The 24,412-nt window shown below is 40.9% G+C and overlaps 1 protein-coding gene across 2 annotated transcripts; it reads right to left on the reverse strand.

Moving 5' to 3' along the window:
• Window positions 1-364: 364 nt before the first annotated feature.
• Window positions 365-19,145, reverse strand: LOC100979617 (lysozyme-like protein 1). 2 transcript variants are annotated; one of them, XM_034930221.2, is made up of 6 exons: window positions 18,861-19,145; window positions 16,575-16,740; window positions 16,046-16,209; window positions 15,374-15,532; window positions 2,175-2,253; window positions 365-1,378 (listed from the first exon to the last, which is right to left on the reverse strand). In XM_034930221.2, coding segments are annotated over exons 1-6 (639 nt in total). In that variant the 5' UTR covers window positions 18,862-19,145; the 3' UTR covers window positions 365-1,308. The 2 variants fall into 2 exon arrangements, with proteins under 2 accessions (XP_034786112.2, XP_008973166.2); XM_008974918.4 differs by lacking the exon at window positions 16,575-16,740.
• Window positions 19,146-24,412: the final 5,267 nt, after the last annotated feature.

Below are 24,412 nucleotides of genomic sequence, written 5' to 3' on the forward strand. Positions count from 1 at the left end.
CAAATACCTAATGCATGCAGGGCTTAAAAAATATCATAAAGACAGAGTCTTGCTATGTTGCCCAGGCTTGTCTTGAACTCCTGGCCTCAAGCAATCTTCCCACCTTGGCCTCCCAGATTGTTGGGATTAAAAGCATGAGCCACTGTGCCTCACTGGAAGTCTTATTTATTTATTTATTTATTCTGGAAAAAAGTGGATGGTTTTCTTCAATAGCAAGATATGTCATGGAAAACTTGAAAAATGCCGAATGCAAAATACAGAAAATACAACTAAAAACCTTCATGAGAATTTTAATCATCAAACCATGAATCTCAGTTGCCTTGTCTCTCCACATCTCTTGCGTGTGTGTAGGTAGACAAATGGTGTCTAGGCTTGTGGGTATGCATACATCTATGGTCCTACTGGGGTACTCTTAAGGGGGTTCCGCCCCTCAGGTGCTCCCAGCTCTTAACCTAACCCTTCTGCATGCATCCTGTTTCTGAGGATGGCCCTGAAGATGAGGGAGTCTTATTTTCAAATGAGTCTTATTTCGATTGGCCACAGGAACCAGGACTCCCTACAATGAAGAAGGGACGTTTGTTTCCCTCAGGGCTAGAGCATTTTGGAGGCAATTTTTCAAGTCTTAACACGATGCCATTAAGACATCATTGAAACTGAGTCAGGGTGGGGTGCGGTGGCTCACACCTGTAATCCCAGGACTTTGGGATGCCAAGGTGGGCAGATCACCTTGAGCTCAGGAATTTGAGACCAGGCTGGGCAACATGGAGAAACCCCATCTGGGTGTGGTGGCACATGCCTGCAATCCCAGCTACTTGGGAGGCTGAGGCACAAGAATCGCTTGAACCCAGGAGGTGGAGGTTGCAGTGGGCTGAGATCGTATGACTGCACTCCAGCCTGGGGGACAGAGCACAAGACTCTGAAAAAAAAAAAAAAAGGAGGGAAGGAAGGAAAAAGAAAGAAAGAAGGAAAGAAAGAAAGAAAGAAAGAGGGAGGGAGGAAGGAAGAAAGGAAGAGAGAGAAAGAAAGGAAGGAAGGAAAGAAAGAAAGAAAGAAGAAAGAAAGAAAAAAGAAGAAAAGAAAAGAAAGAAAGGAAAGAAAGAAAGAAAGGAAAGAAAGAGAAAAGGGAACCGAGTCAGGGTGAAGACATTTAAATGGAAATATTTATTTTCTTAAAAGTATAGCTTAATTTTCCCTCTCCAAGTTTGAGAAGGAATATTGGGAGGAAACGGGACAAGATGACACAGGCATTTGGACATTCACTGCAAATCCTAGGGCGTTGCTGCAAAGCATCCTGGGCCCAGTTCCAGTTTAGGAAACCTCACAGCCTTTTTTCCACTCGGACAGGTCTCTCCCCTCACAGTGTTTCTTCCAGCCTTGCCTGAGGACGAGAGGGAAGCAAGAGCAGCAGAAAGAAGCGTGACAATCCAAACCGTCTCAGTTTCAAAGCCTACAGAAATTAACCAAAATCGCCAGCGGACCCTGGGTTGGGTTTCATTTGCTTCTGAGATCCAAGGACGCTGTCATTTTGCCTTGTTCAGACTTTGATCTCCTGGTTTTCTCCTAGCCATTGTTAGCTTCAGCAACAAGCAATCAACTTTTGTAAGGATGGGTCATTTCATGTCACACCCACATCTGTGAAAATTCGGGTTCTTTGAGTGGGGCCGGCTGGCAATGTTCACCAGAACACAGCAGCGGGGAATGCAAGGCCCCAGGCTCAATGCTGGGGACGCTTTCTGCTGAGTCGCCATGACACAGACCTGCTCACTTTCCTCTTGCTGCTGCTCATTCTCTTTCCCTGCAAAATGTTGCCATAACCTTCAAAATCTTATCCAAATCTAGAGCAAACTCAAGCTTTTTGTTCCCTCTGTTGAATTGACTCAATTGACCCTTTCCAAGTCACTTTAGAAAATACCTTTCTCCATTGTTTGGAATATGTTCATATGAAAAGCACTTGCAAATTATCTTAACTCAATCCCATGTCTCCTCTCCCTTTCTATGTACTACTATGTTCACTGCACACCCACACACCGATGGAGGAGAACATAGACAAGGTCTCATTCCATTGGTTGGACCACTCTGCGGAGGTGAGTTTGTCAATTCCACCATAACTGTGACAAATACACACACTAGGTTTTGCCCATGACAGCCCAAGTCTTCCAAGGAAAGACTCTTACCAATAGTTCATTCCTTGTGTCTCTTTAACAATTTTCTTGGCACAGATAATCGCATCTGTGAGGTCATCAGTGATCAAGGCTGTAAAAAGAGAGGTCATCAGGGTTAGGCGAGACTTTGTTATTGGAGAGGGACCCCAACTCAAGTTTGCTTCATTTTTCTCAGTCTTTTTGGGATGGGAAGGTTGGAAGAACTATAATTTTCCCTGCAAAGCCACAATCTCATTTTTGTTGAGCTTCTTCATAATGAAAAGAACTTTGTTTTTGTTTTAAGACCATCTTCGTCTTGCACTACCTGATGTTTCAGAGGAAGAGCCCAATCCTGAAGGGTTTTTGGAAATGTGTTTAGAGAAGACGCTATGTGAAAATGTTCCTTATGTCCTAAAGAAATAGGCACAGGCCAGGCGTGGTGGCTGACCTGCAATCCCAGTACTTTGGGAGGCCAAGGTAGGAGAATCACTTGAGGCCAGGAGTTTGAGTCCAGTCTGGGCAACATAGCAAGACCTCATCTCTACAAGATGTAAAAAAATTAGCCTAGTGTGATGGCACACACCTGTGGTCTCAGCTACTTGGGAGTCTGAGGTGGGAGAATCACTTGAGCCCAGGAGGTCAAAGCTGAAATGAGTTGTGTTTACATCACTGCACTCCAGCCTGGGCAACAGAGTGAGACTCTGTCTTAAAAAAAAAAAAAAAAGGCACATAAGACAGGATAGTATAGTGTTTTCTGTATTTGGGTTAGTTTGACATGTAAGGTTTCTTTACAGGTAAATATTAAATTTTGTCTATTGCCATTTTTCAGTTTGTGTCTTAAAAAAATTTTATCCAGGGTGTTTTTCATGTGCAGAAAGTTTTACCTTTTAAATCAAATACATCAGTCTTTGTCTTTATTACTTTTCCTTTTCTGTTTCCTTTTTGAGACAGAATCTCACTCTGTCACCCAGGCTGGAGTGCAGTGGCATGATAATAGCTCACTGCAGCCTCAACCTCCTGGCCTCAAGCAATCCTTCCACCTCAGCTTTCAAAATAGCTGGAAATACAGGTATGCACCACCACGCCTGACCATTTTTTATTTTTATTTTTGTAGAGACAGGGTTTCACCAGGCTGGTCTGGAACTCCTGGGCTCAAGCAATCCTCTGGCTTTGGCCTCCCAAAGTGCTGTGATTACAGACATGAGCCACCATGCCCCGCCACCTATTATTTTTTCTATTGCTTCAGACATAACAAATCTTTGAATTGAAATGTATTAGTTGATATCCACATTCTTTCCTGCTTGCTTAGAAGTGGCCTCAAAATCCTCAACACAAACATGACAGAAAAAGGCAAATAAACAAAACAAGTTCAACATTACTTCTACTGCAAGTTGAGTCCTCCAGGAGCTGATGCTGAGATGGGTTTGAAATGCCAGATATTTTCAGCAATCCACACCTATGAAAGGAATCGGTTGGGGGGAAGCAGGATGGGCAGACGGAGATGTCCATTTGTGACACAGACCCAGCAATTCATTGGGAAGCCCAGCCATGAGCTCCCAAGTGAGCACTGCCCATCAGAGTGGCCCAAGTCAGGCCCACATGCCGGGTCTGCATGCCTCTGCCTCACACATCAATGGGTGTGGGTCATCCCGGAAGGGAGCAACCTGCACCTGAAGCCAATCCTGAAGCAGGTGGCAGGTACTGTCTGCTCATCACACAACTGCAGCGGGGGCAGCATGTCTTCCCTTAGCAGGGGATCTGGGAGGCCCATCTCCATGACCACCACAACCACCAATCAAGGACAAAAATACTCAAACCACTTGATCTCATTACTGCTTGTCAATTATGCAAAGATTTTTTTTTTAAGAGAATTGGGTAATGCTTGATGTTGACAAGGGCACGGAGAGGCAGGTTCTCTGGATACTTGCTGGTGGGAGTATAATGGATTCAATGTCTCAGGAAACCAACATAGCAGCATGTGTTTAGAGCCTTAACGAGGTTTTTATCCTTTCACCTAATAATTTCTCTCTCCAGATCTATCCTAAGGAAATAGTCATGACACTAGACAAATATTTCTTTACAAAGTGGTTTACTATAGCATTATTTACAAGAGTTAAAATGAAAAAATCTAATTGCCTCATAATCAGTGATATTCAAATTAGTCATAATACCTTCATTTAATAAAATAAAGAGCTGTTTCAATTATGTTTTCCCAGGATATTTAATAATATGGAGAAATGCTCCCAATGCAACGTTAAGTTCCCAATATCATAAAAATATCCATCAAGAGCTTTACTGTCCAATATGGCAGGCATTAGCAACATGTGATAATTTAAATTAAAATTATATTTGTTGACAGATGAATGGATAAAAATATGTTTATATAGAGAGTGGGATATTATTCAGTCATGGAAAAGAAGGAAATGCTGACATTTGCAACAACATGGATGAACGGAAGGACGTCATGCTAAGTGAAGGAAGTGAGACCCAGAAAGACAAATACCACATGATGTCACACATATGCAAAATCTACAAAAGTTGAACTCATAAAAGCAGAGAGTAGAGCAGCGGCTGGTGAGGAAAATGGGGAGATGCTGATGGAAGGGTCCAAACTTTCAGTTATAAGGTGAGGAAGGTCTGGGGGTCTAATGTACGCTATCGTGACCATAGTTAATTATACTGTACTGCTTACTTGAAATTTGCTGAGAGTAGATCTTAAGTGTTCTTCTCTCTCTCTCTCTCTCTCTCTGTCTCTCATACACACACTCTGTCACACACACACAGTAATTATGTGAGGTAATGTTAAACTCAATTGTAGTGATCATTTCCCAATGTATAAATATATCAAATTATCATGTTATTTACTTTAAATATATACAATTTTGATTTGTCAGTTATACCTCAATAAAGCTGGGAAAAATATAAAAAATTGTAATTAATTAACATTAAACACAATTAAAACTTTAGTTCCTTATTTGTTCTAGCTACATCTCAGATACTTTATAGCCACTCATGGCTAGTGGTTCTGTTTGACAGCACAGATGGAAGACATTTTTGTCATCATGGAAAGTTCTATTAGATAGCACTGGTTTAGAAAAAAAAAAAAGATAGTCATTAATTCACCAGTATTTTAAGAAAGATTGGCTCTTAACTGTGGGTTCACCAATGCTTTTATGTCTTTACTCTGTATTTTCTAAAATTTTTTACAATTGAAATGTACTACTTTTATTACCAGAAAAATAACCAAAAATAATGTTAGCATAAAATGTTGCATTTCAATAAGGCATTGTAATTCCAAATTATTTTGTTAACTCAGTTGAAAGTGGAATTTTTCCTTGAGCATGCTATTTCCTTGAGTTGCTAATTTTGTTGCTTTCTCAGTTAGGCTTCACTAGAAGATAAACGTAGTGATAGATTTTTTTAAAGCAAATTTATTCTAAATGTGGCTTAATTTTTATTTAAAACAAAATTCTATTAACCAGGAGAAAAAGTAACAACATGCATCGTCTATAAGAGACAGCAATTGAAACAACATACGCAGATTCACTAGCATTTGGTTTATAGTTCTACAGTGAAAACTAAAGCTATATCAGCTTATAAAAGTCTCTTGCCAGCCTGGTGCGGTGGCTCACGCCTGTAATCCCAGCACTTTGGGAGGCCGAGGCGGGCGGATCGCCAGGTCAGGAGATGGAGACCATCCTCTCAAAACAAACATCCATCTCAAAACAAACAATCAAACAAACAACAACAAAAAAGTCTTTTGCCTATCTTCTTGAGATATAAATATTTAGGATAATAATAGCTATTACCACTAGCTAATACTTTATTGAAATCTTACTCTATGTCAGGCACATGTTAAATCTCTTCACGCAAAATCTCCATCAGTCCTCAGAACAACCATTTCTATGGGTACCATTTTATCCCCATAAACCAAGTTCACACACTCAGTTAATGAGCCTGTATTCTGATAGAGGGCTTAAATTCTGTTTTCCTCTGATTCCTTCTTCCAACAGAGGCCACTTAAGCAAGATTCCTGCTCATGGAACACTATATGCTAATAAAGTTGATAATGAAAATATACTTTTAATTTTTCTAGTAATTATTTACCTATGAGGTTATCCAAACCTAAGCATTTGGTACCTGATATATGTTCAAATTACTTAGAGACCCTTTATTTCGGGTGCATAAGCGCTTAATAAATGCTGAGACACTCGTTTGTGTTTGGAAGTGGTCTAGCGTATTTCCTGGGAGACACGGGTTTGGGGCTGTCTCTAGGGGTTGGAGAGACACAGTGAGGAGGAAGCAGATCACATTCTATTATTCTGGGATTGGAGGTCATCCCAGGCATGTACAGAAAGCGCACATTTGTACTGGGGGCAGGGCAGTTTGCTTGGCTGGCAATGTTCTGTAAGGATTCCTGAAAGGGTCAGGCCATGCAGGACCAGGAAGCAGACACCGCGTAAAGTTGTTTGTCCCCTCCTACGTTGTTAGAGCATTTTGTTGCACAATTGGGATGTTTTGAAAGTACTCATTGGACACAACTGAATTTGCTTAGGAAAGTATGTCGACCGGGCGCGGCGGCTCACACCTGTAATCCCAGCACTTCAGGAGGCTGAGGCAGGCAGATCACTTGAGGTCAGGAGTTTGAGACCAGCCTGGCCAACATGGCAAAACCTGTCTCTACTAAAAATACAAAAGTTAGCTGGCTGTGGTGGCACACGCCTGTAATCCCAGCTACTCGGGAGGCTGAGGCAGGAGAATTGCTTGAACCCTGGAGGCGGAGGTTGCAGTGAGCCGAGATCGTGCCACTGCACTTCAGCCTGGGTGACAGAGTGAGACTCTGTCTCAAAAAAAAAAAAAAAGAAAAGAAAAGAAAAAGAAAAAAAAGAAAAGAAAAGAAAAAACTGGAAGCATTCCCTCTGAAAACTGGCACAAGACAGGGATGCCCTCTCTCACCACTCCTATTCAACATAGTGTTGGAAGTTCTGGCCAGGGCAATCAGGCAGGAGAAGGAAATAAAGGGCATTCAATTAGGAAAAGAGGAAGTCAAATTATCCCTGTTTGCAGATGACATGACTGTATATCTAGAAAACCCCATCGTCTCAGCCCAAAATCTCCTTAAGCTGATAAGCAACTTCAGCAAAGTCTCAGGATACAAAATCAGTGTGCAAAAATCACAAGCATTCTTATACACCAATAACAGACAAACAGAGAGCCAAATCATGAGTGAACTCCCATTCACAATTGCTTCAAAGAGAATAAAATACCTAGGAATCCAACTTACAAGGGACGTGAAGGACCTCTTCAAGGAGAACTACAAACCACTGCTCAAGGAAGTAAAAGAGGATACAAACAAATGGAAGAACATTCCATGCTCATGGGCCATACTGCCCAAGGTAATTTATAGATTCAATGCCATCCCCATCAAGCTACCAATGACTTTCTTCACAGAATTGGAAAAAACTACTTTAAAGTTCATATGGAACCAAAAAAGAGCCCGCATTGTCAAGTCAATCCTAAGCCAAAAGAACAAAGCTGGAGGCATCATGCTACCTGACTTCCAACTATACTACAAGGCTACAGTAACCAAAACAGCATGGTACTGGTACCAAAACAGAGATATAGATCAATGGAACAGAATAGAGCCCTCAGAAATAATACTGCATATCTACAACTATGTGATCTTTGACAAACCTGACAAAAGCAAGAAATGGGGAAAGAATTCTCTATTTAATAAATGGTGCTGGGAAAATTGGCAGGCCATATGTAGAAAGCTGAAACTGGATCCCTTCCTTACACCTTACACAAAAATTAATTCAAGATGGACTAAAGACTTAAATGTTAGACCTAAAACCATAAAAACCCTAGAAGAAAACCTAGGCAATACCATTCAGGACATAGGCATGGGCAAGGACTTCATGTCTAAAACACAAAAAGCAATGGCAACAAAAGCCAAAATTGACAAATGGGATCTAATTAAACTAAAGAGCTTCTGCACAACAAAAGAAACTACCATCAGAGTGAACAGGCAACCTACAGAATGGGAGAAAATTTTTGCAATCTACTCATCTGACAAAAGGCTAATATCCAGAATCTACAAAGAACTCAAACAAATTTACAAGAAAAAAACAACCCCACCAACAAGTGGGCAAAGGATATGAACAGACACTTCTCAAAAGAAGACATTTATGCAGCCAACAGACACATGAAAAAATGCTCATCATCACTGGCCATCAGAGAAATGCAAATCCAAACCACAATGAGATACCATCTCACATCAGTTAGAATGGCCATTATTAAAAAGTCAGGAAACAACAGGTGCTAGAGAGGATGTGGAGAAATAGGAACACTTTTACACTGTTGGTGGGACTGTAAACTAGTTCAACCATTGTGGAAGTCAGTGTGGCGATTCCTCAGGGATCTAGAACTAGAAATACCATTTGACCCAGCCATCCCATTACTGGGTATATACCCAAAGGATTATAAATCATGCTGCTATAAAGACACATGCACATGTACGTTTATTGCGGCACTATTCACAATAGTAAGGATTTGGAACCAACCCAAATGTCCAACAATGATAGACTGGATTAAGAAAATGTGGCACATATACACCATGGAATACTATGCAGCCATAAAAAAGGATGAGTTCATGTCCTTTGTAGGGACATGGATGAAGCTGGAAACCATAATTCTCAGCAAACTATCACAAGGACAAAAAACCAAACACCGCATGTTCTCACTCATAGGTGGGAATTGAACAATGAGAACACATGGACACAGGAAGGGGAACATCACACACCGGGGACTGTTGTGGGGTGGTGGGAGGGGGGAGGGATAGCATTAGGAGATATACCTAATGCTAAATGAGGAGTTAATGAGTGCAGCACACCAAAATGGCACATGTATACATATGTAACAAAGTTGCACGTTGTGTACATGTACCCTAAAACTTAAAGTACAATAATAAAAAAATTAAAAAAAAGAAAAGAAGATTTAGATATTAAAGAGACAGCTATTTCAAATACTAAAAAATGGCATGTTGCAAGTGTTAAAAAGCTGGAAAAAATTCACAAAAATCTGCAAAAAGGAAATATTTCTGCAATTTTCTGTTTGGCACAGATAATATGATTTTCCTACATATTTTTGTGTTTGTATTTATCGATTGCTTCTTCATATGCCAAAAATTGTGTAATATCATCTTCTACAAGGAGAATAGAAGGATCGTTTAGAATTTCCTCAAGGGCAGAGGTTGGTAAACTGCAGCGTGAGGCCACTGCTGTTTTTGTAAATAAAGTTTTATTAGAACACACAAAAAATAAAAATAAAAAACAGATCCCTGGGTGGAGATTTAAGGTGCTAATGAGACATGAGATGTATGGACAAGCATGTACAGCTACTGAGCAAGTGCACCAAGAGGATCGCCCAGAACATGCTTACTAGCAACACCTCTTCCCACCCGCTTATGAGTAACCATGGAAGTCTCCATTAAAGGGAGCATCCCTGGTACCGGTCTTTGTTGTCCAATCTTCACCAGCAGGCTGCCCTGAAATCTTCCTCTCTCAGGGTGTACTGTCTATTCTGCACCTAACTTTCAAAATAGTCTTTTTCTTTCTCAATAAATTACTTTATGCTACATCTCCTTTGCTATGTGTCTTTTGTTGAAATTCTTTTAAACTAAGAAGACAAGACCCGAGGACTCACAAGAGCCGTCAACACATACACTGTGTGTGTATTCAATAAAAAATTATTCCATGCGCAGAGGCAGAGAAATGTGACACATACTAAGAGAAAGATTGGTCAACGGCAAGACTCAGAAATGACAGTTGATTGCATTAGCTGATAAGAAATTTAAATCGCTGCTTATAAATATGATGATTTATATCAAGGACTTAAAGAGAAACAGGAATAAAATGAAATGAAAGAAACAAAATTATGATGCCAAATAAAAAATACAGTATCTGAAAAGAAACATCCAATCAATAAGTTTAATAGATTAGCATTAAAAAAAAAAGTAACAGCCGACTTGAAGACATAATAATGGAAACTATTGAAAATAAAACACAGGGAGGGAAAAATACTAAAAAACGAGGAACCTCAATGATGAATGGTACAGCATCAGCGATCGAACATACATGCCGTTAGAATTCTTGAAGGAGAAAAGAAAAGCAGTAGAAGAAAGAATGGCTGAAATGTTTCCAAATTTAATGAAAATTATAAACTCAGGGATACAAAATGTTAATGAATACCAAGTAAGATAAACACAAATATCACACATCATCGAACTGCTGAAAATGAGTGACAAAGAGAAAATCTTAAAAACAACTAGAGAAAAAAAACACATATTACATACCGGGGACAAACAGAAGGAAATCACTGGTTTCCCATCATACACAAGGCAAGCCAGAAGGCAACCGAATATCTTTAAAAACTTGAAGCCAAGTGTGGTGGCTCACAACTATAATCCCAGCACTTTGGGAGGCTGAGGTGAGAGGATTTCCTGAGCCCAGGAGTTTGAGACCAGCCTGGGTAACATGACGAGACCCCATCTCTACAATTTTTTTTTTTTTAAATCAGCCAGTCATGGTGGCACGTGCCTGTAGTCCCAGCTGCTCAGGAGGCTGAGGCATGAGAATTACTTGAGTCCAGGAGGTCAAGGCTGCAGTGAGTTGTGATCATGCCACCACACTCACAGTGTTGTTCTGAGACAGAGCATGACCCTGTCTCAAAACAACAACAATAACAACAACTTGAGGTGGAAAAGAACTGTCAGCCCAGAATTTTATATGTAAAGAAAATATTCCTCAAAATCAAAATAAGTAGAGATATTTTCAGACAGAGAGAATGCTTGCTAATAGACCTCTACTCTAAAACAAAACAAAACAAAGTTAAAGAAAGTTCTTTAGGCTGAAGGAAAACGATATCAATTAACTGTCTGCTCAAGTAAATCCACCAAAGGAATGAAGAGTATTGGAAATAGTAAATGTGTAATAGATACTATAAAACTTTTTTCTCATTTAAAAATTTATTTAAAAGACAATTGTTTAAAGAAAAAATTATAAAAATGCGTTGTGAGGTACACAAATATAGAAGAAAAATGCATGACAATACAGCACAAAGGATGGAATAGGAAAAATTGAAGTATACTGTTAAGAAACTCATATGTTACATATGAAGTGGTGTGCTATTTGAAGGTAAAATGTAATAAGATAATGATGCCTATTAGAAACCCTACAGTAACAACTAAAAACAAAATAGAAGTATAGCTAACAAACCAATGGAGGAAATAAAAGAGAATACTAAAAAATATTCAATAAATTCAAAAGAAGGCAGAAAAAATGGAACCAAGAATAGATGGCACAAACAGAAAACAAAATAGCAAGATGTAATTTAAAACTAGCCGTATCAGCCGGGTGCAGTGGCTCACTCCTGTAATCCCAGCACTTTGGGAGGCCAAGGTAGGCAGATCACAAGGTCAGGAGATCGATACCATCCTGGCTGACACGGTGAAACCCCATCTCTACTAAAAACAATACAAAAAATTAGCTGGGTGTGTTGGCATGTGCCTGTAGTCCCAGCTACTCAGGAAGCTGAGGTAGAAGAATCACTTGAACCCAGGAGGCAGAGGGTGCAATGAGCCAAGATCGCGCCACTGTACTCCAGCCTGGGCGACAGAGCAAAGCTCCAACTCAACAAAACAAAAAAAGAAAAAGAAAAAACTAGTCATATCAGTAATCACATTAAATGCAAACGGCCTAATCATGGCATAACCCACAGGCCAATCTCCCGTTTCTGTAAATAAAGTCTTATTGGAACACAGCCAGGCCCATTCATTTATATACTTTCTATGGCTGCTTTCACACTATGTCATGGTTGGGTAGTTGCAATCGAAACCATATGGCCTGAAAAGCCTAAAATATTTATCATTTGGCCCTTTAGGCAAACATTTGCTGACCTATGGTTTAATCACTCCTACTGAAAAACAGTAATTACCAGAATGGATATAAAAGCAACACATAACTCTACATTACTTATAAGTAATTCACCTTAAATATAAAGACAGATGGATTAAAAGTAGAAGGATGGAAAGAAACATACTATACAAATATTTCCTCAAAGAAAGCAAGAGTGGGCTATACTGCTATCAAACAAAGTAGATTTCTGGATGAGAAATAGCACCAGAGTTAAGGAGAAACTTGGACTCCAGTGATAAAAGAGTCAATTCACCACAAGGACATAACAACCCTCAAAGAATATATGCCTAAGAACAAAGCTTCAAAAATGGACAAGACTGAAAGGTGAAATAGACAAAGCTAAAATGATAGTTGCAAATTTCAATATGTATTTCTCACTGTATAGTAGAACAAGTAAGAAAATTAGAAAGGAAGTAACAATCATTTATAGAACATCCACCCACCAAATATAAAATATACATTTTTTTTCAAATGCACATTCACCGTAAGACACATTTGCTGTGCTGTAAAACAAGGTTAAAGAAATATTAAAGGTTTGAAATCATATAGACCTGGGATCTCCAACCCCTGAACCACAGACCTATGTGTGTGGCCTCACAGCAGGAGGTGAGCAGCAGGTGAGTGAGTGAATCTTCATCTGTATTTACAGACCCTCCCCATCTCCCACATTACTGCCTGGACTCCACCTCCTGTCAGATCAGTGGCCGCATTAGATTCTTATATAGGTGTGAACTCTACTGTGAACTGCGCTTGCAAGGGATTTAGGTTACATTCTCCTTATGAGAATCTAATGCCTGATGATCCGTCACTGTCTCCCATCACCCCCAGATGGGACTGTCTAGTTGCAGGAAAATAAGCCCAGGACTCCCACTGATTCTACATTATGGTGAGCTGCATAATTATTCCTTATATATTGCAATGTAATAATAATAGAAATAAAGTGGACAATAAGTGTAATACGCTTGAATCATCCTGAAACCATCCTCCTCCCCCTCGTCCACGGAAAATTTGTCTTCCACAGACTGTTCCCTGGTGCCAAAAAGGTTGGGGACCACTGATACAGACCATATTCTCTTACCGTAATGAGGTGTAACTAGAAATCTTTAATAAAAGCTCATCCTGGGATCATCCTTCACTCTCAGGCTGGGCATTCCTCTTGCCTTTCTCCCTTATCGAGTCCCTTGTTTCCCGAACTATGTTTCCTCTTAATTGCTTTAGTTTATCCTTTTGGTGGAGTACGTTTTCCTACAGTTTTGTGAGAGAGGTTGCACAGGAGCTGAGCTGAGTATCTCATCTTTGCCCTGATGAGATACTCTCTACCCTTCTCCACCATGCTCTGTGCACTCAGAGGCCAACACACACAGTTGGCGTCAATGGTCTCCCATGTCCTCTGACTTCTGGAGGGGTTTAAATAAGAGTAGGCATCAGCAGGGAAGGGACAGAGGAAGGACACTGAGGTTGGCATATACATATAATATCTTCCAGCTTTATTTCTGTCAGGTCACTCAGCACAAGTCATGTCCCTTGAGGGAAGATCTCAGATCCTAGAAGGCAGTCCTCTCCCGTCAGACCTTTTGTACCTCAGTGCTGGTCAAAGCTCTCTTTCCATTCCTCTTTGGGCAAGGGATTCTTAATCCCTCACTTCACTATTGCCATGGTTTTTCTATTATTTGATCAGATCTTTGTAAGTAGAGTCTATTAATATTCTCTTCCAATTACCCAGTTTGCATTTCTTCTGTTTTCCAGCCAGGATTCTTTATGATATAGGAGGTAAAAAATGTAACAACTTGATTCTCAGAAAATATACTCTAGGTGGCTAGAACTACAGGCATATGCCTGGCTATTTTTAATTTGTGTGGAGACAGAGTCTGGCTGTAGGGTCTCACTATGGGGTCTCGCCCAGGCTGGTCTTGAACTCCTGGCCTAAGGTGACTCTCTGACTTCACTCTTGTACCTTGCATGGCAAAAGGGACTCTGCCTGAGTCCTTAGAAGCAGAGAATCTTGCCCAGCTGTGGTTACAGAGAGATCCCATGACAGAAGAAGGAGGAAAGATTCAAAGTGTGAAAGGGACTCGACCCACTATTGCTGGCTGTGAAGATGGAGTAACGGGCCATGAGTCAAGGGGTGTGAGTGGTCCCTAGAAGCCTGGAATGGCCCTTGGGTGACAACCTGCAAGCAACAAGGATCTCAGTTCGACACCCCCAAGGAACTGAACTCTGCCAAAACCCAAATGAGCAAGGACATGGATTTTCCTGCAGAGCCTCCAGAAAGGAAAACAGGCCTGTCAGCACCTTGACTTCAGCCCTGTGAATCCGCTGGCACTCTTCCAGCCTAGAGGACTGTAAGGAAATTTTGCGGTGTTTAAGCCACAAGTTTGTGGTAATTTTTTAGGGCAGCATTAGAAACCTAATTCCTTTCTAAGTGAATTCAATGATATTTTAATGACTCGGTATGCTGGACAAGATTCTCTCCTTCTAAGGACTCATGAGATTGGATTGGCTCCACCCACATTGCCCAGGATAATCTCTCTTGCTCAGGCTCAGATCCTTCCTCACATCTGCAAAGTCCCTTTTGCCATGTAAGGTACAAGAGTGAAGTCAGACAGTCACCTTAGGCCAGGAGTTCAAGACCAGCCTGGGCGAGACCCCCATAGCAAGACCCCACAGACAGACTCTGTCTCTACAAAAAAAACAAAAATAAAAATAGCTGGGCATATGCCTGTAGTTCCAGCCACCCAGAGGAGGGAAGGTTGCTTGAGTCATGGAGGTCAAGACTGCAATGAGCTATGAATGCACCACTACACTCCAGCCTGGGCAACAGAGTGAGACCCTGTCTCAAAAAAAGAGAAAAGAGAAAGAAACGTAAATTGTATTCATCTCATTCTGCTCAAAGAAGTACAAACTGCATCCTTTGAGTGAATTGCTTATTGGAAGCAGCTGGCAGGCAGCTTCCTTTTTCTTACTGAAGACATCAAATATCTCTATACATGAAAGGGCAGTAGGGTTGTTTGTCCATCCCCCTGCTTTAGGGGAGGGCTTCATAAAACTGTCTACAAGGAATAAGTCATCTTTGGACAAGTCAGCCGCAGGATCCTGAGTGTCACCTTGGAAACTGTTGCATAATTTACCAATCTTGAACAGAACTATTTGCAAGTCTGAACTCCAAATTTTAGTTAAAGCAAGACATGGTTGGTGATCCCATTGTCGGCTTTCTCACCTGGTCCTGAGGATGGCATCACTGGAAAGTCAGAGCCTCACCTGAGCAGGCGACGTGGCAGTGGTTGTTTTCCTTCAGCTTTCCGCGTCTGCACCACGCGAAGCTGTTGATCTGGAAGATGCCATAGTCGATGCTGCCGTCATCCAGGACCGTCTGGGCCGTGGTGTTGTAGCCGCTCTCATAATACGCCATGCAGATCCCTGGAGGGGGGAAAGCCAGAAACGCCAGGAAAGGAGGTGCCATCTTTTGCTCTAAGCTTGGTCTAAGGGCAAGTTTCCTCATCCCTGTTACCTGACTGCTTCCTCCCAATACACCTTGGGCAGGGCAGGGCGGGCATGTGCCCAGGGGGCAGACGAGGGGCACATCGGGGGCTGGGATGGCACACCTGAAGCTGCACACCCAGTCAGGGGCTGAGCCTAATCTAGACCAACAGTCAAGTCCCCCCACTCCCCACAATGCCAGCAGAGGTGGCATTATTTTCCCCTTCCCTGGTTGGAGTCTTAAGGACAGGACTCCAGGAATAAGGAAATAAGGGGCAGGGGAGGAATGAGAGGAGACCCAGAGAGCCACAGTTAGGCTAGCAGCCACCCCTGGGTGCGGTGAGGGCAGAGCAGGGGTAGTTGGGAAGACACAGCAGGGAGTGTGGCCAGGACCTTCAACATCTCAGGGGAAAGGTCAAGGACAGAAGGAGAGCAGGAAAGAAAGAGTCTCACAGTTTCCAAGGCTGAAGCCCCAGTAATTGTCCAGGCCAGCCCTTGAGAATATTTTTGCCAGTTTGCAGCGAGTGTAGATTTTGGACTCGGCGCCTGTGACCAGGCAGCCAATGAGGGTCAGAATGCCCGCAGCCTTCATCCTCAAAGCCTGCCGGAGACAGAACCTGCCAAAGAGCAGGAGAATGGGTCAAATGATCTTGATTCAGGAACTTCGAAATCCAGCAGCGGTGACTGTGCACAGCCCTGCCTAGATGCTGCCTGTCACTTTGGTCATTCAGAGCCACCATCAGGGAAAACTAGCCACTCTACGGTCCAGGGAAGGAATGCGACTGCAGGCTGTCTCCTTAATGCTTTTCCATACAGTAACTTTCAAGTCAATGCTGTGTTCTCAGGGTTAAGTAAGTGAAAAAATTAACCTTCCTTAATACACATCCAGGTGAAAACCACAGGCGGCATTTTTAGGATGTCTATTTTAATTCTATGAATGAAAAATAGAATACAAGGGTGAAACATTCCCTATACTGCTTACCCTTGAACATCATAGGTTTGAACTGCGTGGGTCCATTTATACGTGAATTTTCTTCTGCCTCTGCCACCCCAAGACAGCAAGACCAACCCCTCCTCTTCCTCCTCCACCTCAGCCTGCTCAGTGTGAAGACAATCAGGATGAAGCCCTTTATGATGATCCACTTCCACTTAACAAATAGTAAATATAATATAATAGTAAATATTTACTATTAACAAATAGTTAATATTTACAAATAGTAAATATATCTTCTCTTCCTTATGATTTTCTTAACAACATTTTCTTTTCTCTAGCTTACTTTATTGTAAGAATCCAGTATAGACATAGAACGTACAAAATATGTGTTTATTGGCTGTTCATGTTATTGGTAAGGCTTCCAGTCAGCAGTAGGCTATTAGTCGTTAAGCTTCTGGGGAGTCAAAAGTTACATGCAGATTTTCAACTGAGCAGGCATTGGCGCCCCTGACCCCTACATTTGTTCAACGATCAACTGGATGTGTAGAAACAGACACCCCATTTCAGCCAGAGATGAAATACACGTGGACCTGAATGGAAAATTTTAAGATTCATCGTCTAGGCCAGGCGCGGTGGCTCACGCCTGTAATCCCAGCACTTTGGGAGGCCGAGATGGGCGGATCACGAGGTCAGGAGATCAAGACCATCCTGGCTAACACGGTTAAACCCCGTCTCTACTAAAAATACAAAAAAATTAGCCGGGTGTGGTGGCATGTGCCTGTAGTCCCAGCTACTCGGGAGGCTGAGGCAGGAGAATGGCGTGAACCCAGGAGGCTGAGCTTACAGTGAGCGGAGACCGCGCCATTGCACTCCAGCCTGGGCGACAGAGCGAGACTCTGCCTCAAAAAAAAAAGATTCATCGTTTGGGGGTTTATTGAAGGGTGAAGATTAAGCACCTAATCTTTCATTTTCTTTTCTTGATGCATTTCAAAATGTGGGAGCATTGCTTCCAAAGTACTAGTGTTTTATCTTAGATTGCAAATGCATTGCTTTGCTAAGCTTCACAACCAGTGCTCCGGGCGGCCTCCTAAAAGTCTGGCGCCTGACTGGGGAGCAAGAGGGATGGAGGACAAAGCCTCATGAAAGGAGGAAAGCACCTGGGGGAGCAGAGGGACAATAAAGAGGCCCCCACAGAATCGTCTGAAATGGGAGTAGGATCAAGAGCGCCGTCTCCTGCTGCCTACTGATTTTCCACAATCTCCTCCCCTCTTAAAATAATGTCTTCCCCAAATACAACAGCCTTGCTGGGATGGGGTGAAGTGAAATTTCTGACAACTACTCGGGATCCTGAACTTGATGTTCTTACATATGTTCATCCCGTGTCATTTTCTGCACTTGCCTGGAAACTTCTCCAGTCATTAGTTTCTCTCCCTGGGGCTGGATTCCTGCATTGAAAGGCTAGGCCCAAAACAGGGATAAGTAGTCATCAGCAAGGCCACCGCACTGAGTAACAAGCAGGGCTTTAAGGTGACTAAGCAATAAGGTAAGGAACTGCATTGCATGAGGGGCATGTACATTACAAACGTGAATAGCAAGCGTGGGCAAACCAGGCCCGCTTTTGTATGTAAAGTTTTATTGAAACATAGCTACACCCATTTGGTAACATATTGTTGGTGGCTGATTTCCTGCTGCAGTGGCAGAGTTGAGTAGCTGTGTTAGAGGCTGTGTAGACCACAAAGCCTAACATATTATTATCTGGCCCTTTTCGGAGAGATCATGCCAGTCCGTGGTGTATAGCATTGTGTTAAGCTGTGAGGGACAGACAAACTAGGTTTAAGATGCAGAGCTTAGGCCGGGCATGGTGGCTCACACCTGTAATCTCAGCACTTTGTGAGGGTGAAGAGGGCAAATTGCTTGAAGCCAGGAGTTTGAGACCAGCCCGGGCAACAAAGGTAGACCTCTGTCACTACAAAATACACAAAAATTAGCCAGGCATAGTGGTGTGTGACTGTGGTCCCACCTGTTTGGGAGGCTGAGGTGGGAGGATCTTTTAAGGCTGGGAGGTTGAGGCTGTTGTGAGTTGTGATTGTGCCACTGCACTCCAGCCTGGGCAACAGAGTGACATCCTGTTACAAAAAAAAAAAAAAAAAGATGCAGAGCTTACAAATAAAGTTGGTTTCCATCCTCTGCCTTAGAATGTTAACTGATCTCAAACAAGTCAGAACAAAACCCGTAGCAATGATAACCCCAAGCATCATGTTCTACATCCTTCAAGAACCTGCCATTGCTGGTTCTCAGGGACAGGGGGCTTCATAAGAGTAATTTAGGTCTTACTGAAAAGGCAGATTCCTGGTGCCTGCCGCAGAGGCTGACTTCTCAGTTGAGTCTGCGGAAGAAACACTGCTCCACTTAGTCGGTGACAGGCAGCTCAGGGGAGCGTCCTGCATCCCCTGAAGCCATGTCTGATTCTAACAAGGCTCGAGTAATCCTTTCCTAGCTCAAGAACCTTTCTTTAGAATGTTAGAGAAAGAAAAATTCTTAGTCCTTTGTTTCTCACCACCTAGAGATGCTAGAATTCTACTTCTTGGCACTAAAAGCTATATCATCCTGCACGCTTGTGTTCTGAGGCAGGTGCTAACTCTCTTCTGGGCCTTAATACCTCTCATTTTTTCTCTTTTCCTCTCAACAACCCTCCTCACTACACAACTTGGCCAGGGCCTCCCGTCCAAGTGAGAGCTCTTCTCTAAGGCAACAGTCTGCAAACTTTATCACAAATTCCATTAATAAAGTTAAGCATGTATCCCCTTTAGATGTATATTAAATTATAAATCACACTTCTGTACCTCTGTACTAATATGCTACATAAATTATCAACATACACAAAACTAGAATCTGAAAATGAATGAGAGGTGAAATTAACATTAAAAATTAATTAACAGCACATTTATTTGCTATAGTTATATTGTTAATTAATAAAATATTTTCAAAGGAGGGCCAGAAAAGAAAGAAAAAATGTTTGTGTATAATTAATATGATTTCATTATTTTTTAAAAATTTGGCTTAACACTTTGTGACTCAATAAAGAGCTAGTTTGAACGTCCATTTATTTCTGTGTTCAGATTTAATGACACATTTGAAATGAATTCTCATTGGAATATGTAGATCTCAGTATAAGTTTGTTGTTAGTTGTACCTAACTAATTATTTTATTTTATTAAATTCCATCTGCAAATAATGCAAAGGTCTTGTTGAAATCTAGTTTTAAGTTTATATAGTATTACATTGTGTAGATATAACATATTTAGCCAATTCCATATTGACTCACACTTAAGGTATTTTTTCTTCTATGATAAACATATTACAATTAGTAATCTTGTATATTTGTCATTTGTACATTTGCAAGAATATCTGTAGGATACATTCCTGGAAATTGAATTGCTGGGTTAAGGACTGTAATTTTGTAATTTTGCTAGATGTTGCCAAATTGCCTTCCACGTGGGCTTGTATGACGAAGATGGCTAGCATACCCTATTACCAAAGGTTAAGATATTTGCCAATATTAGAGATGAAACATAATTTGTCAGCAAAGTTTCAATTTCAGCTTCCCTTATTTCAAGCTGTCTGAGCATCTTTTCTTATCTTCAGAAGCCATTTGTGGACTTTTCTCTCTCTCTCTCTTTTTTTTTTTTTTTTTTTTTTTAATTGAGACAGAGTCTCCCTCTGTTGCCCAGGCTGGAGCTCAGTAGTGTGATCTCGGCTCATTGCAACCTCCACCTCGCAGGTTGAAGCGATTCTCATGCCTCAGCCTCCCGAGTAGCTGGTATTACAGGCATGTGCCCCCAAGCCCAGATAATTTTTGTATTTTTAGTAGAGATGGTGTTTCACCATGTCTGCCAGACTGGTCTCAAACTCCTGATCTCAAGCAATCTGCTCACCTCAACCTCCCAAAGTGCTGAAATTATAGGCATGATCCACGGCATCTGGCCTGTGTGCTTTTTCTTGTGAATTGTCTATAATACGAGAAAATACATAGGTTTTTCTTCAAACATCTTTTTCAAAGTGCTTTGAAATAGGAATTTTATAGTCAATGAGAAAATAGAGACAGATTGTCTTTTTTTTCAAAAATGCTTGTTTAGCAAGTTTTCAGATACATAGTAAATATACAAAAGCCATTTGTATTCTTATATACTAGGAATCAAAATATTTTAGATTCTTCTAAAATGAAAAATATCATTTACAACAGCACACACAAGAATATGATGTACTTAAATGTAAACCTAACAAAATCTGTGCAGGATATATATTCTGACAACTATAAGACAGATGAAAAACTAAAGAAGACCTAAGTGGAAAAGAAATACCATGTTCCTGAATTTAAAAATTCAATGTTGTTAAGATTTAATCTATAGATTTAATGGAATTCCAATTAAAATCCCAGAAAATTGTTTTGAAAATATCAATAAGATGATCTTAAAACTTATACGGAAGGGCAAATGGACTACAATAAACAAAACTATTCAGAAAAAGAACAAAATTGAAGGGCTCATTCTACATGATTTTAAGACAATATAAAGCTGTAGTAATCAAGAGAGAGTGATATTGGTGGGAAGATAGACCCATAGACCAGTGGAACAGAAGAGAGAGCCCAGAAATAGATCTACGAATATTTAGTCAACAACATTTTTTATAAAGATGCTAATTAAATTCAATGGAAAAATGATGTTCTTTTCACCAAATGGTACTAAAATAAGACTGTCTATGCTCAAAACACATGTTCAGAACCAACAAAATAAAACAAGGCATATTGAAGAATACATACCTTATATCTCATATAAAAATTAATCTAAAATGGATCAAAGACATAAAAGTAAAAAGTGAAACTATGAAATTCTATAAGTAAACATAGAAAACCAGCAGGACTTGGGTTTGGCAATAACATTTTAGACACAACAACAAAAGCACAATCCATGAAAGAAAAAAAAAACGTTTAGTTGGACTTGATCAAAATTAAAAATGTTTGCTCTTTGAAAGACACTGTTAAGAGAATGAAAAGACTAGCTACAGACTGGAAGAAATATTTATAAATCACATGTCTGATGAAAGCCTTGTATTCAGAATATATAAAGAACTCTTAAAATTTTACCATAAGCAAACATATGACCCAATTAAAAAATGGGCAACTGATTTAAGCAGACGCTTCATCATATAAGAAATCCAAATGACAAATAAGCATATGAAAAGATGATCAATATCATTGTCACCAGGGAAGTATAAATTAAAACCACAATTAGATATCACTTCTCACTGATTAGAATTGCTAAAATCAATCAGACGACACCAAATGATGATGAAGACAGAGAACCGTAAGAATTCCCATTTATCACTGGTGGAAATGCAAAGTGGTACAGTCACTTTGGAAAACGGTTTGGCAGTTTCTTATAAAGTTAAACACAGACTTATATAAATCAACAATCACACTCCTAGGTATTTAATCAAGTGAATCAGAAACTTACGTTCACACAAAAACAAGCTAACCAATGTTTATAGCAACTTTATTCATAATCACTAAAAAATGGAAGCAACCAAGATGACCTTCAACAGGCAAATATATTTAAAAACCGGGATCTAGCCATACAATGGAATACTACTCAGCAATGAAAGGAATGAGCTATTTGATTCCTACAACAATGTGGATGAATCTTAAATGCATTTTGCTAAATAAAAGAAGACAGACCCAGAAGACTACATGTTATATAATTCCAGGCGTATGACATTATGGAAAAGGCAAAACTATGGGGATGGAAAACAGTTCAATGATTGTCAAAGATTAGAGGAGAAATCAGCTAAAAAGGGACCACACACATTCTATTTTAGGTCATTGGAACTGTTCTCTATGGTACTGGGGTAGTTGATACATGGCTTCATGAATTTGTCAAAACCCATAGGCGCATACACCACGAAGGGGGAGCTTCATTGTATGCTAATTTAAAAAATCATCCAGGATGTTGAGGGATACCAGGATAGAATTTAATCTGCGACAAAAAGACCTAACTGTATTACAAATGTATGACATACATTTGCTGAAGGAGTATGAAAAGAGCCACTGATCTAGGTAACTTTGGAAAACAGTGTTTTGACTGGATATTTAAAGTCTAAAGACGAAACAATCTGTACATAAACACTGTACTCCAGTTGGTGAATTTCTTTCTCATAGGGGTAAATGTTAACAATTCTTTTTTTTTTTTTTTTTTTTTTTGAGATAGAGTCTCCATCTGTCACCCAGGCTGGCATCCAGTAGTGAGATCTCGGCTCACTGCACCCTCTGCCTCCCAGGTTCAAGCGATTCTCCTGCCTCAGCCTCCCCAGTAGCTGAGATTACAGGCATGCACTCCCACACCCAGCTAATTTTTGTATTTTTAGTAGAGATGGGATTTCGTCATATTACCCAGGCTGGTCTTGAACTCCTGACCTCAGGTGATCCAGCCGCCTCGGCCTCCCAAAGTGCTGGGATTACAGGCATGAACCACCATGCCTGGCCAGTGTCAGCAATTCTGAAACTACTTTACATATAAACAAATGAAGAAAAACATTGCAGACGATGGGAGCCAGATTTCACACTGTCAGAGAGAGAAGTTAAAAACAAGCAAAAGAGAAAGACTAGAATTGAACTCTGTGATACTGGATTAGAGTGGGAGACATGAATATAAATCTGTCCATCTACCTAGAAACAGTGGCACTCCAGTAGCTATGAGCATTCTCAATACACAGACTTGCTTCTAATACCATTTCATTCTCCAGTAAAAGAAACCAGGACTCTTTAGAAAATAGGCTGATTGGCCAGGCACGGTGGCTCATGCCTGTAATCCCAGCATTTTGGGAGGCCAAGGCGGGTGGATCACAAGGTCAGGAGATCGAGACCATCCTGGCCAACATAGTGAAACCCCATCTGTACTAAAAATACAAAAAATTAGCTGGGTGTGGTGGTGCGCGCCTGTAGTCCCAGCTACTTAGGAGGCTGAGGCAGGAGAATCGCTTGAACCTAGGAGGTGGAGGCTGCAGTGAGGCGAGACTGCACCACTGCACTCCAGCCTGGGCGACAGAGCAAGACTCTGTCTCAAAAGAAAAAGAAAACAGGCTGATTTCAGGACTGGGTCAGGGAAAATGCAAAATAAGTGTGCAGTATCTTGTTGGTCCCAGAAAATAAGGAAATGCTGCGGTTGGGGGAGGCGCATATCAAAGAAACACAGGAACCAAACTGAGAAAATTCCCAGTGGCCAAAACTGGGACAATCACACAACAAAATAAATAACGATAGCACTGGATTCTAACTCAGAGAATAAAATAAATATATATGAGGACATACTGATATAAATAAATGATTGAATAAATAAATATCTGAGGACAAGAAACAAGTCTGTCTCACAGAAGAATTCTAAGTAATCTGTGTAATCCCCCTCCAGGAAATGGAGTTTAATTCTCCTCCCTTTGAGTAGGGGCTGGACTGACTGACTTGCTTCCCACAGATAGAATACAGAAAGGGGAAAATGGTGACTTTCTGGTGAAGAAACCCAGCGGACTCTATCTTAGCCAAGTGATCCAGGTTAACCTCATCAAGGATGAGTCATGTTATGTCCCTCGATGGGACGTGATAAGAAGGGCACTTCACCTCTGTGGTTTTCTTTCCCCAAAATCCATAACCCCACTCAAATCATGAGAAAACATTAATAAAACCCCAAAGGATGGACATCCACAAAATACCTGACCGCTGCTCCTCAAGTATGTCAAAGTCAAGAAAAGCAAGGCTGAGAAAACGCTAGACTGGAAGAGACTAAACAAGTATGAGAACTAAAAACAGTGCGGTGTCCTGGATTGGATCCTGGGATAGAA

The sequence above is a fragment of the Pan paniscus genome, chromosome 8 (genome assembly GCF_029289425.2).
Source record: "Pan paniscus chromosome 8, NHGRI_mPanPan1-v2.0_pri, whole genome shotgun sequence".
NCBI lineage: Eukaryota > Metazoa > Chordata > Mammalia > Primates > Hominidae > Pan > Pan paniscus.

What these genes read in the sequence shown, in the direction of transcription:
- LOC100979617 (XM_034930221.2), bottom strand. An exon ending in CAAACCTATGATGTTCAAGG is followed by an intron (nt 16,210 to 16,574) that starts GTAAGCAGTATA and finishes GCTCTTTGGCAG; the next exon opens with GTTCTGTCTCCGGCAGGCTT. An exon ending in ACACAAGGAATGAACTATTG is followed by an intron (nt 1,379 to 2,174) that starts GTAAGAGTCTTT and finishes TCTCGTCCTCAG; the next exon opens with GCAAGGCTGGAAGAAACACT.